The sequence below is a fragment of the Erigeron canadensis genome, chromosome 8 (assembly GCF_010389155.1).
Source record: "Erigeron canadensis isolate Cc75 chromosome 8, C_canadensis_v1, whole genome shotgun sequence".
NCBI lineage: Eukaryota > Viridiplantae > Streptophyta > Magnoliopsida > Asterales > Asteraceae > Erigeron > Erigeron canadensis.
Window position 1 is genome coordinate 30000707 of NC_057768.1, and position 22140 is coordinate 30022846.

At 33.4% G+C, this 22140-nt stretch overlaps 2 protein-coding genes and 2 pseudogenes across 2 annotated transcripts; 1 reads left to right on the forward strand and 3 right to left on the reverse strand.

Moving 5' to 3' along the window:
- Window positions 1–3369, reverse strand: LOC122610592 (annotated as a pseudogene).
- Window positions 3370–8025: 4656 nt separating this feature from the next.
- Window positions 8026–9761, reverse strand: LOC122580293 (annotated as a pseudogene).
- A 1204-nt stretch (window positions 9762–10965) lies between these two features.
- Window positions 10966–14069, reverse strand: LOC122580020. Its single transcript, XM_043752291.1, has 2 exons — window positions 13801–14069; window positions 10966–11557 (listed from the first exon to the last, which is right to left on the reverse strand). Exons 1-2 carry the CDS (start codon window positions 13957–13959, stop codon window positions 11195–11197), a joined length of 522 nt encoding a protein of 173 aa, XP_043608226.1. The 5' UTR covers window positions 13960–14069; the 3' UTR covers window positions 10966–11194.
- A 3736-nt stretch (window positions 14070–17805) lies between these two features.
- On the forward strand, window positions 17806–21999 carry LOC122610593 (agamous-like MADS-box protein AGL11). The gene is made up of 7 exons (XM_043783569.1): window positions 17806–17993; window positions 19417–19498; window positions 19639–19700; window positions 19957–20056; window positions 20487–20528; window positions 21579–21620; window positions 21808–21999. The coding sequence occupies exons 1-7, from the start codon at window positions 17812–17814 to the stop codon at window positions 21997–21999; spliced, it is 702 nt and encodes a 233-aa protein (XP_043639504.1). The 5' UTR covers window positions 17806–17811.
- The last annotated feature ends 141 nt before the right edge of the window (window positions 22000–22140 follow it).

Genomic DNA, 22140 nt, shown 5'->3' on the forward strand with positions numbered 1-22140 from the left:
GATAACCTTTTTGGAATAGAGATCATGAATATAACAATTTGACGTTACACTTTGGCCCATATTATTAACTCGTTAGAGCACTTACGAACTCATCGTCACGATCAAGATCCATCATATATTCGGGCGATAGGCAAACTTCGACATCCATGCTCCCACCACCCTCCTGTCCCGGATACATTGTCATTTTCCCATCGGCTTTGTTAGCAAAACCACTTCGAGCCGCTATTGCTTTCCCCAGCCCGAATTCACATCCGTACATATCAAACCTTGGTGAACTCCCAACATGTACTAAATTTGGGTCAATCCACTTTTCCATTTTATATATCAATGGGTTTTTGACCCATGACTCGACAATTTCCTTTATTGCCTTATCATCGTAGTTTACTACGGTTTTGTGTAGCTGCAGAGCGGCCCAACTGAGCCCGTTGGCCATCAAATCTTGTACGTTTGCTAATGTTTTAACGGTTTTAATTGGGTTACCAAAATATTCATCAGATAAAGGCGGGTTCCGCCTACGACGGTTATTGATCACTAGATTACAATTGGTTTTACTATCAAGTGGTAGGCAATGTTTTGAAAACCGGACCGGACACTGAACCGGTTACACAATATTTTACTGGTCTGACCGGTCGGATCGATTGAACCGCGGTCAGACCGGATATTATATATATGTATATAATATACATATAAATATATTCTATATATAGGTTTTAGGTAAAATAATACAAATATTAAAGTAAAACAAATAAAACAATAGATTTTTATTAACTGAAAATCACTGTAAATCATGAAAATTATCGTGCATCAATTATATATTTGTGCTTCGTGAATCTTCGTGTATCAATTTTATGTTTTATTTGTTTTAATTTAATATTTGTTTTAAAATAATCAACCTCTTTATATATATTGGTTAATGAATACAGGTAATAAAAATATATGTAGATATTAATTTTAATAATAATAATTTTATACGAAGTATATATTTACTAATGAAATAGAGTAACTAGTTAGTTAAACATTTATAGTACATAGAAATAAAATATTAAAGAAATGTATTGAGCAAAATAGTCTACCACATGTTTTCCTTCTATCTTCTCTCTACCTTATACACTCTCATCGCCATCTCTTTTATTCTTACATCTCCATCTTTCTGACTTCCTCCATTTTTCGTATCTATCACCCCATAAATCTAGTCACCATGATGACCACAGCTCCATTACTTCGTTCTTGCATCCCAGATAAGCACTACCTTCAAAATACACCACAATGATCGAAACTCCGACCAGATCTACCACGACGGCGACGGAAGTTTTCCGACTATGGTTCTGATTAGATTCAAGTTGTGTGTCCCTTTTTTTTATTTTTACCCTCTAAAAATTAGACGAAAAACAAAAATTGGTCGCTTGACGTTCGTTGACCGACTCGAAACGGTTCGATTAGCGGAACGGTTCCGATCAAGACCGTCCGGTTTATACGGTTCAGGGCGGTTCTCTAACAGCTATTCAACTGGGAGCTTTCCAACCGGAAATCTAAAAAATTCCGGTCCGATCGCGGTCCAATCGGTCGGACCGGCCGGGTTGAAAACACTGGTGGTAGGCGCCTCACACGGGCTAAGCACCTCCATAAAAGCGCAATCACTGCTTGTAAACTTGAAATTTTATTCGTTTTGCATTCGGAATTTGCTTTTGCTTTGAGTCTAAAAACGGAGGTGGATGAGAAATGGAAAAATCTTTCCTTAAAAGGTGGAGGTTCGAAACGATCAATAAATTGATCGTGGTGGGTATATGGGAGACTTATAGGCAGTGTTTTCAACCCGGCCGGTCCGACCGATTGGACCGTGATCGGACCGGAATTTTTTAGATTTCCGGTTGGAAAGCTCCCGGTTGAATAGCTGTTAGAGAACCGCCCTGAACCGTATAAACCGGACGGTCTTGATCGGAACCGTTCCGCTAATCGAACCGTTTCGAGTCGGTCAACGAACGTCAAGCGACCAATTTTTGTTTTTCGTCTAATTTTTAGAGGGTAAAAATCAAAAAAAGGGACACACAACTTGAATCTAATCAGAAACATAGCCGGAAAACTTCCGTCGCCGTCGTGGTAGATCTGGTCGGAGTTCCGATCATTGTGGTGTATTTTGAAGGTAGTGCTTATCTGGGATGCAAGAACGAAGTAATGGAGCTGTGGTCATCATGGTGACTAGATTTATGGGGTGATAGATACGAAAAATGGAGGAAGTCAGAAAGATGGAGATGTAAGAATAAAAGAGATGGCGATGAGAGTGTATAAGGTAGAGAGAAGATAGAAGGAAAACATGTGGTAGACTATTTTGCTCAATACATTTCTTTAATTATTCTCTACCTTATTATTTTAATATTTTATTTCCATGTACTATAAATGTCTAACTAACTAGTTACTCTATTTCATTAGTAAATATATACTTCGTATAAAATTATTATTATTAAAATTAATATCTACATATATTTTTATTACCTGTATTCATTAACCAATATATATAAAGAGGTTGGTTATTTTAAAACAAATATTAAATTAAAACAAATAAAACATAAAATTGATGCACGAAGATTCACGAAGCACAAGTATATAATTGATGCACGATAATTTTCATGATTTACAGTGATTTTCAGTTAATCAAAATCTATTGTTTTATTTGTTTTACTTTAATATTTGTATCATTTTACCTAGAACCTATATATAGAATATATTTATATGTATATTATATACATATATATAATATCCGGTCTGACCGCGGTTCAATCGATCCGACCGGTCAGACCAGTAAAATATTGTGTAACCGGTTCAGTGTCCGGTCCGGTTTTCAAAACATTGCTTATAGGAGTAACGGACTATCTAAAAACCGGAGGACGAGACACCGAGCCATTATATTGATGTTTTGATCTAAAAATATCGCTCCAAGTAGACATGAAATGCCAAAAAGATGTACCATCCGCGACTAAGTGGTTAACAGAGCCAGCGATAAAGATCCTGTCTACAAGTTGTCACTTGAATAGATAACAGAGGAAGTGTGTGACCATCATGGTTGATGGCGTCATTAAGATCAAAAAAAGAATGAACGATGGATGGTACTACTATAGGGCCAAGTATGTCGGATACTTTGGCATCTGTCTTTGCGTAAATAAACTTAACTCCCTGGATGTTTTCTGGGTCTAAGTAAATAACATAAGGGGGGTTTTCTTCAATCCGAGTAGCAAAGCGGGCTGCGAGCGGATAGAAATGATCGAGGGTTGCGGATAAAAAGTGTTTGAGGTCTTGGTTTTCGAGTGGTGATGGTTTCGCAAAAAGGATCCAAAACGGATCCAAAATTAAGGATCCAAAATGGATTGATGCCATGAGACAAGAAATTAATGCATTAGAATCAAATATCACATGGACTCTTACCCCATTACCTGCTGGAAAAATTCCCATTGGTTGCAAATGGGTTTTTAAGATAAAATATCATGCTGATGGTAGTGTTGAAAGATTTAAAGCAAGACTTGTGGCTCAGGGTTTTACATAAAAAGAGGGTACTGATTTTAAAGAGACCTTTGCACCTATTGCAAAAACGGTCACTGTTAGAACATTACTTGCTGTTGCAGTCATTAATGGTTGGTTCATTAAACAATTGGATGTCAACAATGCATTTCTGCATGGTGATCTAGCTGAGGATGTTTACATGTCTATTCCAAAGGGTTATCACAACACTTTAGAACCTAACATTGTCTGTAAACTCAATAAATCATTGTATGGTCTAAAAAAACCAATAGGCAATGGTTTACAAAGTTGACAACCTTTCTAGCAACCCTTGGCTTCAAACAGGGTTATGCAGACACTTCCCTCTTTACCTATTCCAAAGGTTCAGATTTTTTAGCCCTCTTGGTGTATGTGGATGATATAGTAATTTGTGGAAACAAACAATCTCTAATAGACTCAGTCAAACAACAACTTCACAATCAATTCACCATTAAATCCTTAGGACCCCTTCATTATTATCTGGGTATAGAGTTTCTCAGAAATTCAGGTGGTTTAGCTATGAGCCAAAGGAAATATGCACTTGATTTGCTGGATCATGCCAACATCTCTCGTTTAAAGCCTGCCATAACTCCAATTGATCCTTCTCTGAAACTCACACCAAATACTGGCAGTCCTCTTGATGAACCATCTCTATACAGAACCTTGGTTGGGAAATTAGTATACTTGACCATCACTAGACCAGACTTGGCTTTTGCTGTCCAATTGTTAAGTCAATTCTCCTATTCACCAACAGACATTCACATGAAAGCCCTCATCAGAGTTCTCAGATACATCAAATTGAATCTTGGACAAGGATTGTTCTTCTCCAACTCAATTCCCTTGAACTCACAACCTTCTGTGATAGTGACTGGGCAGGATGCCCTATGTCAAGAAGATCAGTTTCTGGCTTTGCAATCTTCTTAGGTACAAGTCTCATTTCATGGCAATCAAAGAAACAAACTGTTGTTTCAAGATCTCCAACTGAAGCTGAGTATAGAGCCCTTGCTGACAACACTTGTGAGGTTACCTGGTTAAAATGTTTACTGCAGGATCTTCATGTTTCCATTCCCACACCTATCCTTATGATGTGTGATAATGCCTTTACTATTGCATTGGCTTCTAATCCTGTCCACCATGCCAGAACAAAGCATATTGAGTTGGACTGTCACTTTGTCAGAGATAAAATTAAAGCTGGCCACATAATTCCTCAGTTTGTTCCTTCCAAATTTCAAGTTGCTGATATACTGACCAAGGATCTTCTAAAAGTTCTTCACTACAATTGCATTTCCAAGTTGAATTGTTGCAACCCTTACAACACCTCAACTTGGGGGGGGGGGGGGGGGGGGGGGGGATAAAGATACACACAGTGTATCTGATAAATCAACTTCAAAAGATAACAGCAAACATGAGTGCCAAAGAAGAAGATTTTGATGCTCAGGAGTATGTATATATGTGACAATATGTAGTTTAGATAGAAATAGAATGGAAATAGAAAGTTGAAGGACCATTGCTCTATTTATGCCAAAGTGTGGCAGTTGAGTTTCTTAGGATAGTATAAATACTATGCACGTGTAATACTCTCTCTTCAAGAATTCATTTTCCAGAAATAATAAAAGTGTAAAATGTTATTTTCCCTCTCAAGACCTTTCTTCTTCATTTCTTGATAGAAAGATTTGGACCTTATCGATATGATAAGAACATTATGGAGAACAGGAGAAGTTTATTTTATGTTACGAAAAGAATTAATCTTTTTAAGGGTGTGTTTGTTAAGCAGGAATCAGACATGGAAAAGCAATACCCATTACATACTGAATCATATTCCTTCCAAGTATGGATTTTTTATTCCAGCCCAAAATGCTAGTTTTTTGCTCATTCCGTGCATGAATCAGATGTAAAAGACAAATCTGCCCCTATATAGATAACCAATTGCACGGTTTTTTTATTGTCACCCACATTCATTGCTACATAGCACCTGTTTTTTAATAAAATTTAATTTAATACGAGTATTATATTAACTTAATATAGTAATTTAACTTGTATACTTTTTAATTAATATTTTAAATAGAATTATTTTGTTGATAATTTTTGTCCATCCAACAAATTATAATTTTTATTTAAACTGTTTTCATATTGATAATACAATAAAGAAATATAATATGACTTTAAAAAATACGTTAATACTTTATTTTCATATTATAGGGTATTTTGGTCATTTTCTTTTTGATTTCATTCCATAGTTATTTAACAACCAAACATAACAATGAATGGTAATAACTCATTCAATTACCACGTTCATTCCATTACCTCTTTCATTTAATTCTTTTGTTATTTCATTCAGTCCAACCAAACATACCCTTAATTTATTAACCTAAAAATCCTTTTAATTCATATAATTGTAATGTATAAAAATTCAAAGGTAAAGATTATAAAAAAATTTAAAAAATTCCACTAGTCATATTCATAGATACATAGATATATAAAAAGAATATTTTGCTTCAATAGGTTAAAAAATACCAACCTTTGAAAGAAATAAGTCATTGATATAAAACGCTTTTTGATAGCTTTGTTTTGATGGAAACATTTTTTTTCGAAGACTTGTATAAATGAAAATTTACTTATATTTTATTTTTACATCAATTTTAATACCAAACACTTTGATTTTGACAGGATATTCTTAAATAACTAGTCAACTGATTATACATAATCAAGAAAAAAAGGTTATAATTGTAATTTTTAGCCACCTCAAAATTACAATTACTCTAGTTAGGATAAAAACAAAATAATTGGATTTAATCTCATATATCGATCATCTGATACCTACTATTCTTTCAGTCAGGTTAGTGTTCAGGTGAATTTCAACCACTTAATAATTATTTAATTATCTTAAATTTGTCTTTAACAAAGCTCAAACTCATAATTCTCCTTAAAAAGTGACACTTTGTGTTCATTGGGTTATTACCTAGTGGTTTAGTTAGGATACTAAAATCTTTAAATGTAGATAATTGTAGTTGATTATTCAATAATCCATCAACATCTCTGACCAACTAATTTTGAATTTTTGACTGAGAAATTATTAATTGGTTTATACTATTTTTGGATAGCTTTTTACATAAATGGACGTTTGTACTTTTTTTTTTTTTAAAACAAAACTGGTTAACCCTCTTGACTAATTTGGCATGACCACGTCCTAAAGGCCCGACAGTGATATGATATCTCCGGTCTAAAACACATGACAAAGCCCGGCGATAGAAACGCCAATTTAACTGTTTTTATAAAGAAAAAAATTTTAACGTCCATTTTTGTAGAATTATATTCAACAAACACCATTAAAATCTTTGACGAATAAATAAAGCATATAAAAACAAGAAATTGTAAAAGGCCTTGGAGTCACGTGATGATTGGGCTGTTGCCTGTTGTGATAAAAAAAAAACAAAAACAAAAAAAAACAAACAAATAAACAAATAAAATTACAAGAATGTTCGATCACGCTACATTCCATGTACTAAGTTGTTCAATTTAACCATTCAAAGAAACCAATGAGTGTATGTCATGTACTTATGTATCAGACATGTGATACGAGTAAAATTTAACTACTTGTGTGTAAAAGTATTAGAATAAACTTATGTCGCGTTTGTTAAAGGATTGATAACGGGTGTTTGAGGTTTTGATATAGGTAATAATAAATTCACAATAATTATTTTCATATACAGCAAAATATAAATATATTCTAATGGGAGAATGACATTGCTAAAACAATATTTAGCCATCTACAACAATAAATGTATCATATAGTTATATACTATACAATAAAATTTGTACATTTATTATAGATGACTAATTAATGTTATAGCAATATCACTCTCCATTCTAATATATATATACCGCTGTTTAAACCAATAATTATTGTATGATAACAAATTATCATGAATTTACTATAAAAGCTTTTGATATTGCTATGAAAAAAAAAAATAGAGATGTGTATGATTATTTTAAAACTTTTTTGTTTTATTAGTTGGATTTAACTACTGAAACTACCTCTTTCCTAAATTCACTAATTTGAATATTTTCTTTTAATATACCTATAGGGATTAGTTTCCTCGAATGTAAGAAACTTTGAACGAATGTCTATAATAGGAAATAACTAAAATTGTGTGTATTGTATGTAAACAACTTTGAAATAATGTTTATTGTATGTAAGAATTTCGTTTCAACCAATTAAAATCTGACAAGTGGTACCTGTATATGGTTGCCACATATTACATACAATAAATATTTTTTCAAGTTGCTTACATACAATACACATAACTTTAGTTTTTTCCTACTATAGACATTCGGTCAAAGATAATTACATTCCAGAAAACTAATCCCATACCTATAATACTCTTAATAAAATTATTTACAACATATATCCCATAACCCTTAAAACACTACACTATCTCATTTTATATTAATTAGTTTTACATTAATAACCAAACTGCTATCACCAAAGTTGTCGTCACCACTACCACCCATTTTTATCACCACCACCACCACACCGCCGCATCATATAGACATATGACTATTCTAATAAAGTTTGCAAGTTCATTACAATTACTATGAGTTTTAGATTATCTATTAACCGGTGCATTGAAGGAGATGATTGTCATTTGACCATTTTCTCCACAATTTTGGTTGGATCTAATGTAAATAACACCAATTTCATAACACTTTCATTCCAAGTGAAAACTTTCTATGGAACTTTGACAAACTCCATAAGCATGTTAAAAAAAAAGCAACTTGTGAACTCCTAAGAGCACTTAAGAACTCCTCGTCACGCTCAAGATCCTTCATAGATTCCGGGAATAAGCAGACTTCTACATCAATGCTCCCGTCTCCTTCCCGACCAGGATACATTGTCATTTTCCCATCCGCTTTGTTAGCAGGCCTGCTTCGAGCCGCTATTGCTCTCCCCAGCCCGAATTCACTCCCATACATATCAAACCTTGGCGAGCTTGAAATGAGTACCATGTTTGGAAAGTAGACCGAGAGCCTATTCTTTTTATACACTACCGGGTTTTTTAACCACGAATCAACCCATTTCTTCACTTTTACATCTTCGTGGCTTGTTACTGCTTCATGTAACTTCAATGCTGCCCATCCGAGCCCATTTGTCACTAAATCTTTTACAGTTGTTGTCCCGCTTACTCCGCCAATGGGGCTACCAAAATAATCATTAGATAAGGGCGGATTCATCCTATGTCTGTTACTAATAGCAAGTCTACAAACTGTTTCACTATCTCCTGTTGCCCTTTGTTGTCGTACTCGAGTTACACACTTCCATAAAAGAGCGGACACAGCTTGTAAACTTGAGATATTTTGAGCATTATTACACTCAGCATTTGCTTTTTTCTTAAGTCTTGCTACGGATGCCGATGAGAAATGGAAGAATCTCTCTTTAAGATCATCTTGTGGACGTTCGGATCGTTCAATGAATTAATCCTGATGTGTATACGGAAGACTAATAATAATAGGAACCGAACCTTGTAGCAGAGGCTTAATCTCTCTTTAAGATAACACGATAAGGGCCGTTTTGATCATCTATATAAGAATTTAAGAAAATTTTACTCCAAGAACCCATGAAATGCCAGAAAGATGATCCGTCCGGAATAAGGTGGTTAATCAAGCCACCAATGAAAATCCCATAAGTTAGCTCGGTCACCTTAATGGACAACAAAGGCAATGTATGACCATCATGGTTTATAGCATCATTGAGGTCAAAAAACGAATGAACGATGGATGATACATACGTAGGGTTAAGTACATCATATATAGTGGCGTCTGTCTTTGCGTAACTGAACTTGACTCCGGGGCTGTGTTCGGGTCCGAATAAATGACATATGAAGGTGGGTTATATTATATTTGAGTGGCTAAACGGGCTGCAAGCGGGTAGAAATGAGTAAGTGTTGCGGATAGACAGTTTTTGAGGTCATCCAAGAAGGCGGTTATGGAGAAATTTGTGTTTTCGGGTGGTGATGGTTTTGCGAAAAGGAGACCTTTTTGGATGTAATTAAAGTTGAGGAAGGGAAGCTCAAAGGGAGTGAAATAAATTGGTGTTTTTGTTTCGGGTGAGAGGTCGTGAAGTGGTTTGACAGAACATTCCGATACAAGTGTTACCGCCGGCGGCGAAGTCATTGTATAATATATAGAGGGTTTGCAAATTATACAAAATCCACATAAACATCTGCCAAGGCAAATTATAATCCATAGCCATATTTAATTTGTTAAAATAAGTGTTGTATAATGAATATTGAAGCGTATATAGCCCCACCCGTCTAACAAATGGATGGAGAGGGGAAAAAAACAAACAAGAAAGATACTAATTGTTGACACCGTTTGAGCTTTACTTATATGATTTGTCTAAATAATAAATAAGTTTATCTTTGGTAGGCATGGGTATCAAATTTGATATGTTTGGAGCATAACTTCTTTATATGGACACTAATTTATTGGTTTGCTTGCGTTTGGTATATCCTGTCACTTGATAGAAGTTTTTGTTTTAAATGAATATCAAAATTTAACTTTTTTATGTGGACTTTAATTTATCGGTTTGTTGGTGTTTGGTATATCCTGTCACTATTAATCAAAATTTAAATATGGAAGGTGATATTCGGACCATTGTTCTTGATTGATGTACCACAATGTATAAGTTTTACAACTGACTGTACAAATCAATATTACAATGGTACATCAATCAAAACAAATGGTACTAATTCCCTTAAAAGATTGACTAGGGTCATTGTGCCAAAAGTCCCTAGTCAGAATATAATCCGTTAACGGAATTTCCAGCCTATCCGTCAATTCTTGATGCACGAACAGATAACTGAAAATTCAATATGTAATTCTATAATTTTGCAAGTTCATTACAATCACTATAAGTTTAAGATTATCTATTGAGAGGTGAATTAAAAAAAATGATTGTCATTTGACCATTTTCTGCACAATTTTGGTTGGATCTAATATAAATTACACCGATTTCATAGCTAAGTGATCTTCAAGACTTTGCAGGGTTCCACATCCAACTGAAAACTTTTTAAGGAACTTTGACAAATTCCATGAGCATTTCCCTAAAAATCTACTCAAAATTGTCTCACATTATCTCTAGATTCACAGTCTATGTTTGTGTAGTTTGTTGTTTGGATACTTGGTGACAGTTTCCTTATATTGTTCTACTAATGTTCTACTAACCTTTTGAGCAACGATGGCTGGCACAGCCAGGTCCAACTCACATGTTTTCTATGTTTGACGTTGGTTCAAGTTCTTCAGCTAGGTCCCGTTTTGGGAGATGTTCAATGCTTTTCTATCTATTTTGTTCCTTGTCTAATAGTAACATTAACACATCCCTGCATAATTAACTAATTACGTATTTAAGCCCATGTCAAAGCGCTTGTGAAACTAGCATACAATCAAACAGTCAGATTCTTTCTCAATTTCCGAGTCTAATTTACAAGACATTAACTTAGGACACATGTATAATATATCACCTAGGCTATCCAATGATCCCGGACTGTGGATAATCAACACAGACTTTTGCCCTAGGAGGTTTCCAAACTGGATAATAACTACAACAAAATAGCAAGCCATGTAGGCAACTCACAGTTTAAACTATAAAGTGCAGTGGTAAAAAAATTTACCTCTGACCGCACCAGAAAGCATAGTGTTCATCTTTGCGATTAATACTAACAATACCTCCACAATGCAAACAAACAAAGCTAGTTCCATCAGAGAATGCGTCCATTATGACTTGCTTTCTTCCAGTCTCTGCTAATATAGATGTTCCAACAGCATCTTGTTCTGGGGATTGGTTATTGTAAAATTGGGTTGGCTCTTGTATTTTAGGCAAAGCTTCAGCAATAGCACATTTGGCAAACAAAGAAGCCAACTCATCAGTAGCATTAGCTTCGTGTACCTTGTCCTTATACAGCTCTTTTGCTCTATTCAGAGCATGAATGGCAGCTGCTTCACCTCCAATCGCTCTCAAAGCCGCCACCACCTGTAAACAAGGATAAATAATTAAACAATATCCTCAAAACACCTATCTTAAGGCCACACTACCCCACATATAAGTACATAATGATATATTACAATTACTATATGCTGCTTAGAGCTGGCAAAATGGATGGCAGGGATGGTTCTGCAACGGGTTGAAATAGTAACACGTTCACTGCAGGTTGGGCCGTATCACGTCAAACCTCAAATACTTTTTTGATCATTTATTTTAACTTTTTGTAACTAAAGTTAAAGCTATAAACCAATTATCATAGTAGCTAATATATGAAGTACACAAGTAATATGGAGGTTCTTAGCATTAAATTAAGCTTCGGACGACTCTCAGCACGTTTGATATATTCGACACATTCACCAGCTTCTTTTTGGCTAAACTTATTATCTAACCCAACTGACTCGTTTGATATCAATCATAATCCAATCGACCAGTCCTTCAGTAAATGAGGTCGAAATTGCAATCTCTATACTAACAGAGTAACAGTACATGGCATAGGTGGCTGAGGTTAGTACACTCTCACACTCATCAAACATAAAGAAGACAAGTCGTGGTTTTATTAAGCTTTCTACTTCTCCTCAAGTAACAAAATGAAAAGTGAGAATTTTCAGTCTATAAAAATGCAACAAACTGAAAGAAGTAATTAATATGATGATTATGCTGACATTCAAGAAAAAAAATGATAAGCATAGAACTACAAAACAAGAAACTGTTTTTTAACTCTACAACGTCATGTTTTACTTATCTATAGCCATATGAAGGGCATTTCATGGAGTAAGAATATTTTAAGTATCTCTGATTTTAAAGTTGACATATGTATAATATGCAGTTAGCCTATGAACCTTTTGTTCATGTAATGTATGACTATATTTCAATGAATTTTTCTGCATAATTATGAATATCGAATATATGTGAAATAGCATACAGATCAACAAATTTAAATAGCTAAAAGGGGTTACTTGTTTGTTCTGTTCATTTCACCTGTTTATCTCTGTTATTTAAGCCCTGCTCCTTAAAACTTTTTTCCCCGCTATATGTTAATTTCTTCTTTTTTGGCAAGACAAACACGTACACATTTATAACCATGTGATTTTTACACTTTCAATTGTCTCCAATGAAACTTGAGCTGACAACCTTAAGGTTGACGGGCCACCCAAAAGCTCTTTTATTGATCAGGGTAATCTCCACCACTTAAATGAGTTATCTCACCGGAATATGTTATCTCCACCACATTTATGACCATGTGATTCCATATATTAGTTTTTCGTACTAGTTTGCGTTTCCCGTACCGTATTGTACTGCGTTTCGGTACGGAGTGTACCGTACAAAAAACTTAGGTGCGTTCCCGTTTCCTGTGACTATGGTCCAAGACCTTACTTTTTAGTATTTTGCTTCAATTGTGTTGCGACAAACATTATTTTTCTAGTTTAGACACCACCCCGGTAACTCAGGGTTCAGGGGCTTGGAATGAGGTCAGCCCTCACACACATAACTTGGTCCTGGATAATGACCACTTTACGAAAATGATAATGTTTCACAGTATGAGAGACAGGACACTCCTTTTAGCGAACCCCAACTACCCAAGTCCAATGTGGAGCAGAAACCCCATATTTTCCTTCCTCGTATTGTCCTCTTGAATCGCTACAAACGTGGCCTAAGGGTCAAGTGTCTTGATAGAGGTCTCAAGTTAGGGCTTTTTGCGATTGCTTATTTATAAACAGTTTTTCTGCTAGAAAAAAAAAAACAACAAATAGGTGCCCTATATAAAAAAGGGCTTATTCCTTATAAAATCAGCAAATAATCAGTTTCTTACAGAGTGTTTGTTATTGCTTACGGGCTTAAAAAAACAAGCAATAAGCAGAATAATAAACAACCTAAACACCTCGATGGTGACCATCTGGGTTACAGCTGGCCACCTGCCCCTAAAAAGCATTTTGGTGGGAATACCACCCAGGTTCGAATCCCTGCAAAAGCATATTCAACCAGCAAGGTTTACGAGGGTCGCTAGCTTGAGAGGAAAATTTTCGTTCTTGGGCATTTACCCTTTTTTACCTATTAGTCTAATAATAAAACAAAAATTATACAAATAGTATTCACCTTTATGGCCCAAGAAAATAAAAGAAACAATTTTTTTTTAATAAATAAAGAGGGATTTGAATTTGAAACATAGAAAACAAACAATTATATAATAAATTGAAATAACATCTGTATTTGTAACATAAACAAAGAATTACCGCTTGAAGAGCTTGAGAAGGCTTGCCCTGATCAAAGTGTTGGCGAGCTAAACTCAGCAATCTTTTAGAAACTTCAAGTTGGCCGGAGGCATGTGGAAGCTCCGGCGAAGGTGCCGGAGATGTCATCGGAGCATCTGAATCCATCATATCAGTGTCCATTAACCCCAAACAAAAGTGTTGTGTGTGTGTGTGTTAAGTTTTGCGTATGACACCCAAACCAAAAGCAGAGGATGTTTCTAGTGATGTCATCGGGCTTATTTTTGTTTGTATTCGTTTTTGTTGGACATAAATAAACACCTTTGAGGAAATAAACGACAGACTAGTTATGATTTTTTTTTTTTTTAAAAAAAAAAATTATCACAAATCGTCCCTGTGGTTTGATCGATTCGCGTTTTTGAGCTATTAATCTTAAACTAGCAAACTCTACGTCTAAAAATATACCAATTAATCTTAAACTAGGATATGACAATCAATTGTTTTCGAGCTATTAAAGTTTGAGCTCCTTTGAATCAATGATGAGATTAACTATTTCATGTTTAAGTGAATCTCGAACTGAGTTATTGAATTCGAGTAAATATATAATCAAACTTAAATAAGAGAATTTTTGGCTAGGCTCTAAAAGATCATTTAAATGTTTATAAAGTGAGTCGAACGAGCTTTATGAGCTAACTCTACATGATTAAATATATTCTTTATATATCATGTTAATATGGAGATTGAAAATACACTGTTAAAATGAGTTACATGATTAAAAATACTCTTTATATATCATGTTAATATGGAGATTGGAAATATACTGATAAAATGAGTTTTATATATAATATCTGTTTATACATGATCACAAAGGAGATTATTCGAGCTTGAGTTCAAGTAATTAGACAGTCTATCGAATTCAAGACCTTAAATTAAATATAGCTAAATAAAAGTTTAAAAAATAATAAACAACTATCAAGCTCGAATGCATTTTAAATATTTATACGAGCTAGAGCTTGATCCGGATAATAAATAAACGAACAAACCTAAAATCTCTGAAACTCTGCTCGACTCGACTACTTCTCACCTCTAATGTAAACTATTTCATCATCAAATATTGAACTTTGGTCTTTATTCCAAGAGTTGAAGGTGGACTAGCCCTGCATTGATTAATTTATATAAGGAAATGTTAAATACAGCCCTAAGGGCTGCATTTTAACGTGCATAAAAAAACTTGTACATTTCATATTTAAAGCTCGTCCTCTGATTTTCATGATAAATGTACAAACAATTTATACACCTTAAACACAGCCCTAAGGGCTGTATTTAGCAAACCCCATTTATATATATATTATTATTGTTTTTGCACACGACGCTGGTTATAATTTATACCACTTACTACAGTTTTAAAACTCATGCGTTGCATGACATGATTAAATTTTAATTGGTTGCATGTATAAAATTTTCACTTTTAAAATCCGTTTTAAAAGGGAAAATAATCCGTACTGCATGACTTTATCTATCTTAGTTACTGTCATGTTTAAAAAAGTTACAAATTAAACATTTGAATTTGATAAACATACATAACCCCCTAAGTTTTACATAATCCCCCCCCCCCTAAAAATACACTTGTTTTACCTAATATAAGTACTACATGTTTTACCTAAGTTTTCCCAATAATAGAATGTAAGAAAGAAACATGTTCTTATCACGACATATAACTTAAATGAAACTGTAAATGACGAAAAAGATAAAACTTATTTTACCAACCTTTACGAAATTTTCTATGATCATATCAGATCGGTGTGAATTTAACGTGTTGATTGGAGCAGCTCGCATTTCTTCATATGTACAGTAAACTAATTATAGTATAACAAGAAAAGATCCAACAACGATCTATAATCATATCATGAAAATTAGAATACTTAAAATTGTAAGAATAGAAAGTGAGCTTAGATTATACGTACCTTTTCCTTGCCTTGATGAAGAAACTGCAAAAGCGAAAGCACAACAACAAATAAAAAAAAATCCTAAAAGTAAACCGACATTGAAATTAGCATTTGTTAGTCAAAAAATCATGTGCTACTTCTAATTCCATACAACTTCACAAATTTCAGATCATTTATTTGTTTCAATTGAAACCACGAATTGAAAGTGGTGATTCAACATTACGATTTATTATCATTTATTAAATTGTTTCAATGAAGAAGAAGGAATTGAATATGATAGAACTTTATTAATAGATGGTCATAATAATCAAAGTTTAACATTTATCAAACCATCTCCACAATCAAGTTTTAAGATTATAGATTGTCAATGGTATCACTTCCAAAACGACCGTACTATATTTAATTACAGAGATATTTTGTGATACCTATGTATTATGAAATTTCATGTCGTACATCTAATCAAATACTTGATAGCTTTCAGACTTTCAAGTTTCAACTAGGATATGTTCAAAAAAGTTGAGAGTAAAATATAGAGGACTAATCAATATATATTGGCGTGTAGTATATATATATACTAGCATTGGCTTTCCTATATATACATACAAAAACTATTCATTCGTGTGTGTGTGGTTTTTTTTTTATCAAATTAAGATTCACTATAACATATACACCTGAAATAATATCACATATCATACATGAAATAGTTATAGTGACCAATCTTTAAATCTTGAAATGGCATGGGTTGGTTTGTACAAGTGTTAATGCACACAAGTATTGGCTATGCATGCAACAAAGGATTGTAACATGATGGTTAGTAAGTAAATACAGAAGAAAAGGAAGGCTAGAATAGTAAAATGGAAACTTTCAGTTTAGGGTTAAGTTTACCATCAATTACTTTTTCTGCACAAAAAAGTAATGTATAACAAAAATGGAAAGAGTCATTGTCTCATGCCAGCATTATGAGTGATATGGTATGTAGGAATTTCAATACAAATATATACACATTTTATTGATCAAGAGAGAGAGAGCTAGAGAGGTGAATTTCTTGAAAGGGGTGTTGTTTCTTGTTCAAAGGTACTGTTTTTGGTCTGATTATATATGCCAATTTTACATGTTTATATATATATATACAGATTCTAGCTGGCTGGTTCCCTCTTACTTTCATCTATATCTATATGTATGTGTATAGCAAGTTGTAAGGTGTTATTTCACTCTCTGCTTGTTGTTATTAATTCATCAAACTTCATGGAAAGAAAAGAGTAGGAGCCAGCTTTTGTTTTTGAGGAAAACAAGTACCTAGAATTTCAGTAAAACAATATGGAGCTTATGCCGGATCAACTTCATCAGGTTGACCAGACATCATCAAGAGATCTATATGCAAAGCTAGAGAGATTTGTGTGTGTGTGTGTGTTTATCACTTGTTATTATATATTCATTATTTAATTTTTAGTAGTAATTGTAGCTAGATATGATCGAAATGAAAACCCTAAGGTTGAAATTCTTTAATGTTTAAGTGAAAAGTAGTATTTTCAATTATACAAGTACGTAACTCACTTTTGCTCTTTGTGTAGTGAGGCTTGTAAATTTCCTTTCATTTGATTTGGGTAAAATATAATTAATCAATCAGCCTAGCTAGCTAGCTAGATTTTGGGAATGAAGTATAAACGGATCAATAATTGATCTGTATGTAACATTTGATCATCCAAATGGCTGGATCCTATACATCAAGGATTAATAACTTGGAACTACAAGCTAGTTAATTAGTGATCGAGTCAAAACTTGTTAAAAATTATAATTTCGGTCAACAAACTTGCTAATGATTAGATCTGTATATATCTCTTAGAAAGAAGATGGAGTTTGGGGACGAACTTACAGATCTGGCCTTCCTATATATATAATATAAATATAAATATCTGGTTTTTCTCAGATAATTGCTTCCTTATTTAGCTTAATGTATAGTATATAACATGTATTGGCTAATAGAGATCTTAAAAATGAGCATGTTTAGTTAATATATTAATTAGCTATGTGTTTAGTTAATTAACGAATTAATACATGTATATATGTTGTATAATAGGAAAACGAAAAGATGGGGAGAGGAAAGATCGAGATCAAAAGGATCGAGAACAACACAAATCGACAAGTAACCTTCTGCAAGAGGAGAAATGGACTTCTGAAGAAAGCATATGAACTTTCGGTTCTATGTGATGCTGAAATCTCCTTGATTGTCTTCTCTAACCGAGGGAGACTCTACGAGTATGCAAATAACAAGTAATTTACCAGCTGCCTTAAATTCATTGCTCTTCATTTAGTTGTCTTTTTTTTTTTACTTGAATCTTACAGAGGGAATAAATTCATTTGAAATTACCATCATATTTGTTTATTTATAATTGTTATATTTATTTCTCTTTTGTTTTTTGTTTTTTTGGCAAATTAAGGAAAACATTTCATTTCAAAACTTATTAGTAGAACATTCACTCATTACTATTTAGAGCTAAATGATGTTTTAATAACTTGTGTATGCATGGTATAGTAGTCATTTTAATCAAACCTTAAAAGTATATGTTGTGTTGGGAATATTCATTAATTACAAACCTTAATGAAACATGTTGGGTATGTTCATTCTACATGATTTAATTGTCTTCCATTCATGTCAACACAAAACATTTTTAGTACATTATATTACATCATACATATAATATAATGTATTTAGATACCTCATAACTAAGAAGAGTAGTTAATTGTTATTCTAGCACCTATTTTATTTAATATTTCTGGTCATATTGGTGAATAAACTGTCGCAACTTATATTCGGACTTTACTAGAGAAAAGGAAAAAAAGAAAATGGGTAAAATTAAATGTAAAACGAGTGTGGAGGATTTGAAAAACTACAAGTTTTTGGTAAATGTTTATGGTTTCCTGCCACATGATGATTATAAGTTGCACCAAACTATTGAGTTATCAGGATGACTTATGGATGGTGAATATATACAAGAAATCCTTTTAGCCAGTCAATCGATACATTATTCATACTTACACACAAAATAAGTGTTCTTTCATACTTCTAGTGTGTGATAGTAGGTGTCCATAAATGGAAAGACAGAAAACTTATTGAGTTATAATGGTAAAAATTCAGAAGTAATAATCTCCCATATATCTTTCCAAATCAAACTTTTACTACATTGCATATGCATGCCATGGTTTCTGCAAAAGCAAAAGACTTTTGTTTAACATCGTGTCACTGAGAGTGGCCTTGTACCAAAATGGAAACTATATACCAAGAACTTGTAGTTCCCAAATCCTCCACACTAGTTTTACACTTTTACTCTTTTTTTTTTCTCTACTAAAACTTTGAATATAATTGGGCTAGCTAGTTCCTCATTTTATTTTAATTGTGACAATTTATTCACAAACATAACCAAAAATAATACGAGTAAATGAATTAGGTAGTAGAATAAGAATTTATAAATACTAGAATAACAATTTACTTACTACACAGTATATATATATATATATATGATGTAAAATACTAAAATAACACTAAAAATGTCTTGTTTTGGCATGAATGGGAGATAAATCATGTAGTATAAATATACATTATATATCCAACATGTTCTTTAAGGTTTCAAATGTTTATAAATATACATTATGATTATATATAATAAATAATTTTGGGCTGATTTCATGTCTATAGCATGAAATCAACTATAGAGAAGTACAAGAAGGCAACTTCCAATGCACCAAACACTTGTTCAATTCAAGAGATTAATACTCAAGTAAGTTTATATTAATTTCAATACATACATATGGAAAACATAAATAAATTTTATATGTACATTCTAGGAAATATTTCGTAATGATTAGAAGTGTTATTTTTCCTATCGATATGATCTTGGCTACATACATGTGCTTGTAGTATTACCAGCAAGAGTCGAAGAAGCTACGCCTGCAGATACAAGCTATTCAAAACACTACCAGGTGAACATATATGCGCGTGATGAACTCCTATATATTGAACATAACAAACTTAAGTTAATGCCACTGTTTGGAAATGATAATACTATTTCTATCACATATTACTAAAAGTAGCAGAAATGAGATTCCTATTATATTAGTGAGAGAATAGAACAAAAATGATATAATGTCAGATTTTGAAATAAGTATTATATGAAGTTTATGAAGATTTCAGTAATTAAGATGCCCATATATACGCTTATTATTGTTTGATTTTCAGCCATCTTATGGGCGAAGGGCTGAATTCTTTGAGCTTTAAGGAACTGAAACAGGTGGAGACTAGACTCGAGAAAGGAATCTCAAGGATCAGGTCCAAGAAGGTAAACATATAGTGTGTGTATATATATATATATGTGTGTGTGTGTGTTTTAAAAATCTACCAATAAAGTAGTATATATTCGTAATTTCACTACAAGAATAACCATGTGCGGACCGCAACGACAAAAGTCATTGCCGAAAACCTATTGCGGCGAGCCATAGCCTCGCTGCATTAGGCTTTTAGCAATATGACTTTAAGGATAATCTGAGCGCGCACACAAAAGGTAATAACTAGATAGCTAGGCGAGTTGTGTTAAGTTTGATAATAACTAATATTGATGGTTGATAACTTGATATAGATGGTGTGCATAATATTTGTGACCTAGGTGTTCCTAAATTCCATTTTGTTTGGTTTTGATTTTCTTGTTTTGGTCTTATATATATATGCTCTTACAAATATTGTTGTTCTTGTTTGTTTAATTTGATCAACAGCATGACATGATTCTTGCAGAAACAGAAACCTTGGAAAAAAGGGTAAGTCATCACTCCATATTTCTTAGGTTTAAATGGTGTAACCTTCATATTTCAGTTTTATTAAAAAGTTAAGTATATCTCCTTTGTGACTGAAAAGTTGTTAACTTTGTAGAGAATCCGAGATTCTCATGTCCACAGGACCTAAATGAACTTAAGAGAATATGATTCTATTATATCCAACAATATAGTTCACATTGTTATTTTGACACACTTAAAAACGAATGCTATAGTGCATAAACGAACCAATTGTGACTCTTCAAAAGTCACGACTTTTTTAGACATAACCGTTTATGACTTACTATAACCAACTATTCGGTTATTAAATATTAGTATATCTAATGGACTAATGATGGAGGCCCAAGTATAGAAGCCCAAGCCCTATTGTATTTAGAAGGCCAAAACATGATGAAAAAGATGTCTTCATTAAAATGGGCATAACTTGAGCTATAGGGCTCCGTTTTGGGCCAATGACAAGTCAAAACGATCGCAGAAACGAGACGAATCAAGCTGCGAACGTTGAAGGCAGTTTGGTCGACTTTCGAGCCCTGAAACGGCCTTTTTCTATGACTTTTGGACATTTTTTTCGGTTTTTTGGACTTTGTTTTGCTTATAACTTTCGGCCCACTTGTATTTTAGGGCCCATTCGAAATTCTCCTATCTATTTATATGTAATAGAACCTAGGGAAGTGATCAGTTGATCATAAATCAAAATTTTATTTTTTCCCTATTCAGAGTGTGTGTTTAGTGTGATAGTCCAGATTATCGGTATTCAATCTAAATCAACGATAATTTGAAGAATTGTTCCTGGGTATTCTTATAATCAACAGGTTCGATTTGTTATCCAAAATTTCCGTCTGCGTCAACTAAGCCCTATGACTTATATATGTATTTACGTAAGACACTAAAACACTTGACTCCAACAAGACTTGTACAGTTAGCTCCAACAACCTTGGCTTTAAAAACAATCAATTTGCAAGTGCAACAGACTAACTGTGTGCAAATTGTCATATTACTGATCATAACTCATATAATTTCATAAAACTGTAGCAGGGGATCGAGCTTGAACATCACAACACGTTCCTGCGCTCTAAGGTAACGTCACCTAATCATGGAATATTCACGAAATTAATGAAATGTTGTACAAATATCAGTTATTTTAGTGATTGGACACCATATGGAAAAAGTACAAAACTTCATAAACCTGATGCTCAAATAAGAAGTTATCGCATTTTTCGTGAGAATAATTAACCTGTTGTTTGCAACAACAAAAACACTGCAGATCGCAGAGTGTGATCAGAGGGTGCAGCAGCAGCAACAACAGGTAGATTACAATGCAATAGAAGCATATCTTGCTAGGAGCAACCTTCATCTGAATATAATGGGACCTTTGGATCAGGACGACGCACCTAATTCTCCTTATCCCATTCCTCCCAACAAGTCTCTTCACCTTGGGTATGATTACATTAATTAATTTCCATCCATCATATAGATAATTAGTACGAGTAGTATATTTGTAGCTAGGTCTTAGCTAGTGCTAGTATAATCAAAAAAATTCTATGCATTTTATAACATGAAATGATGCTAATTTTCAGATGATTTGGCCATGGAACCA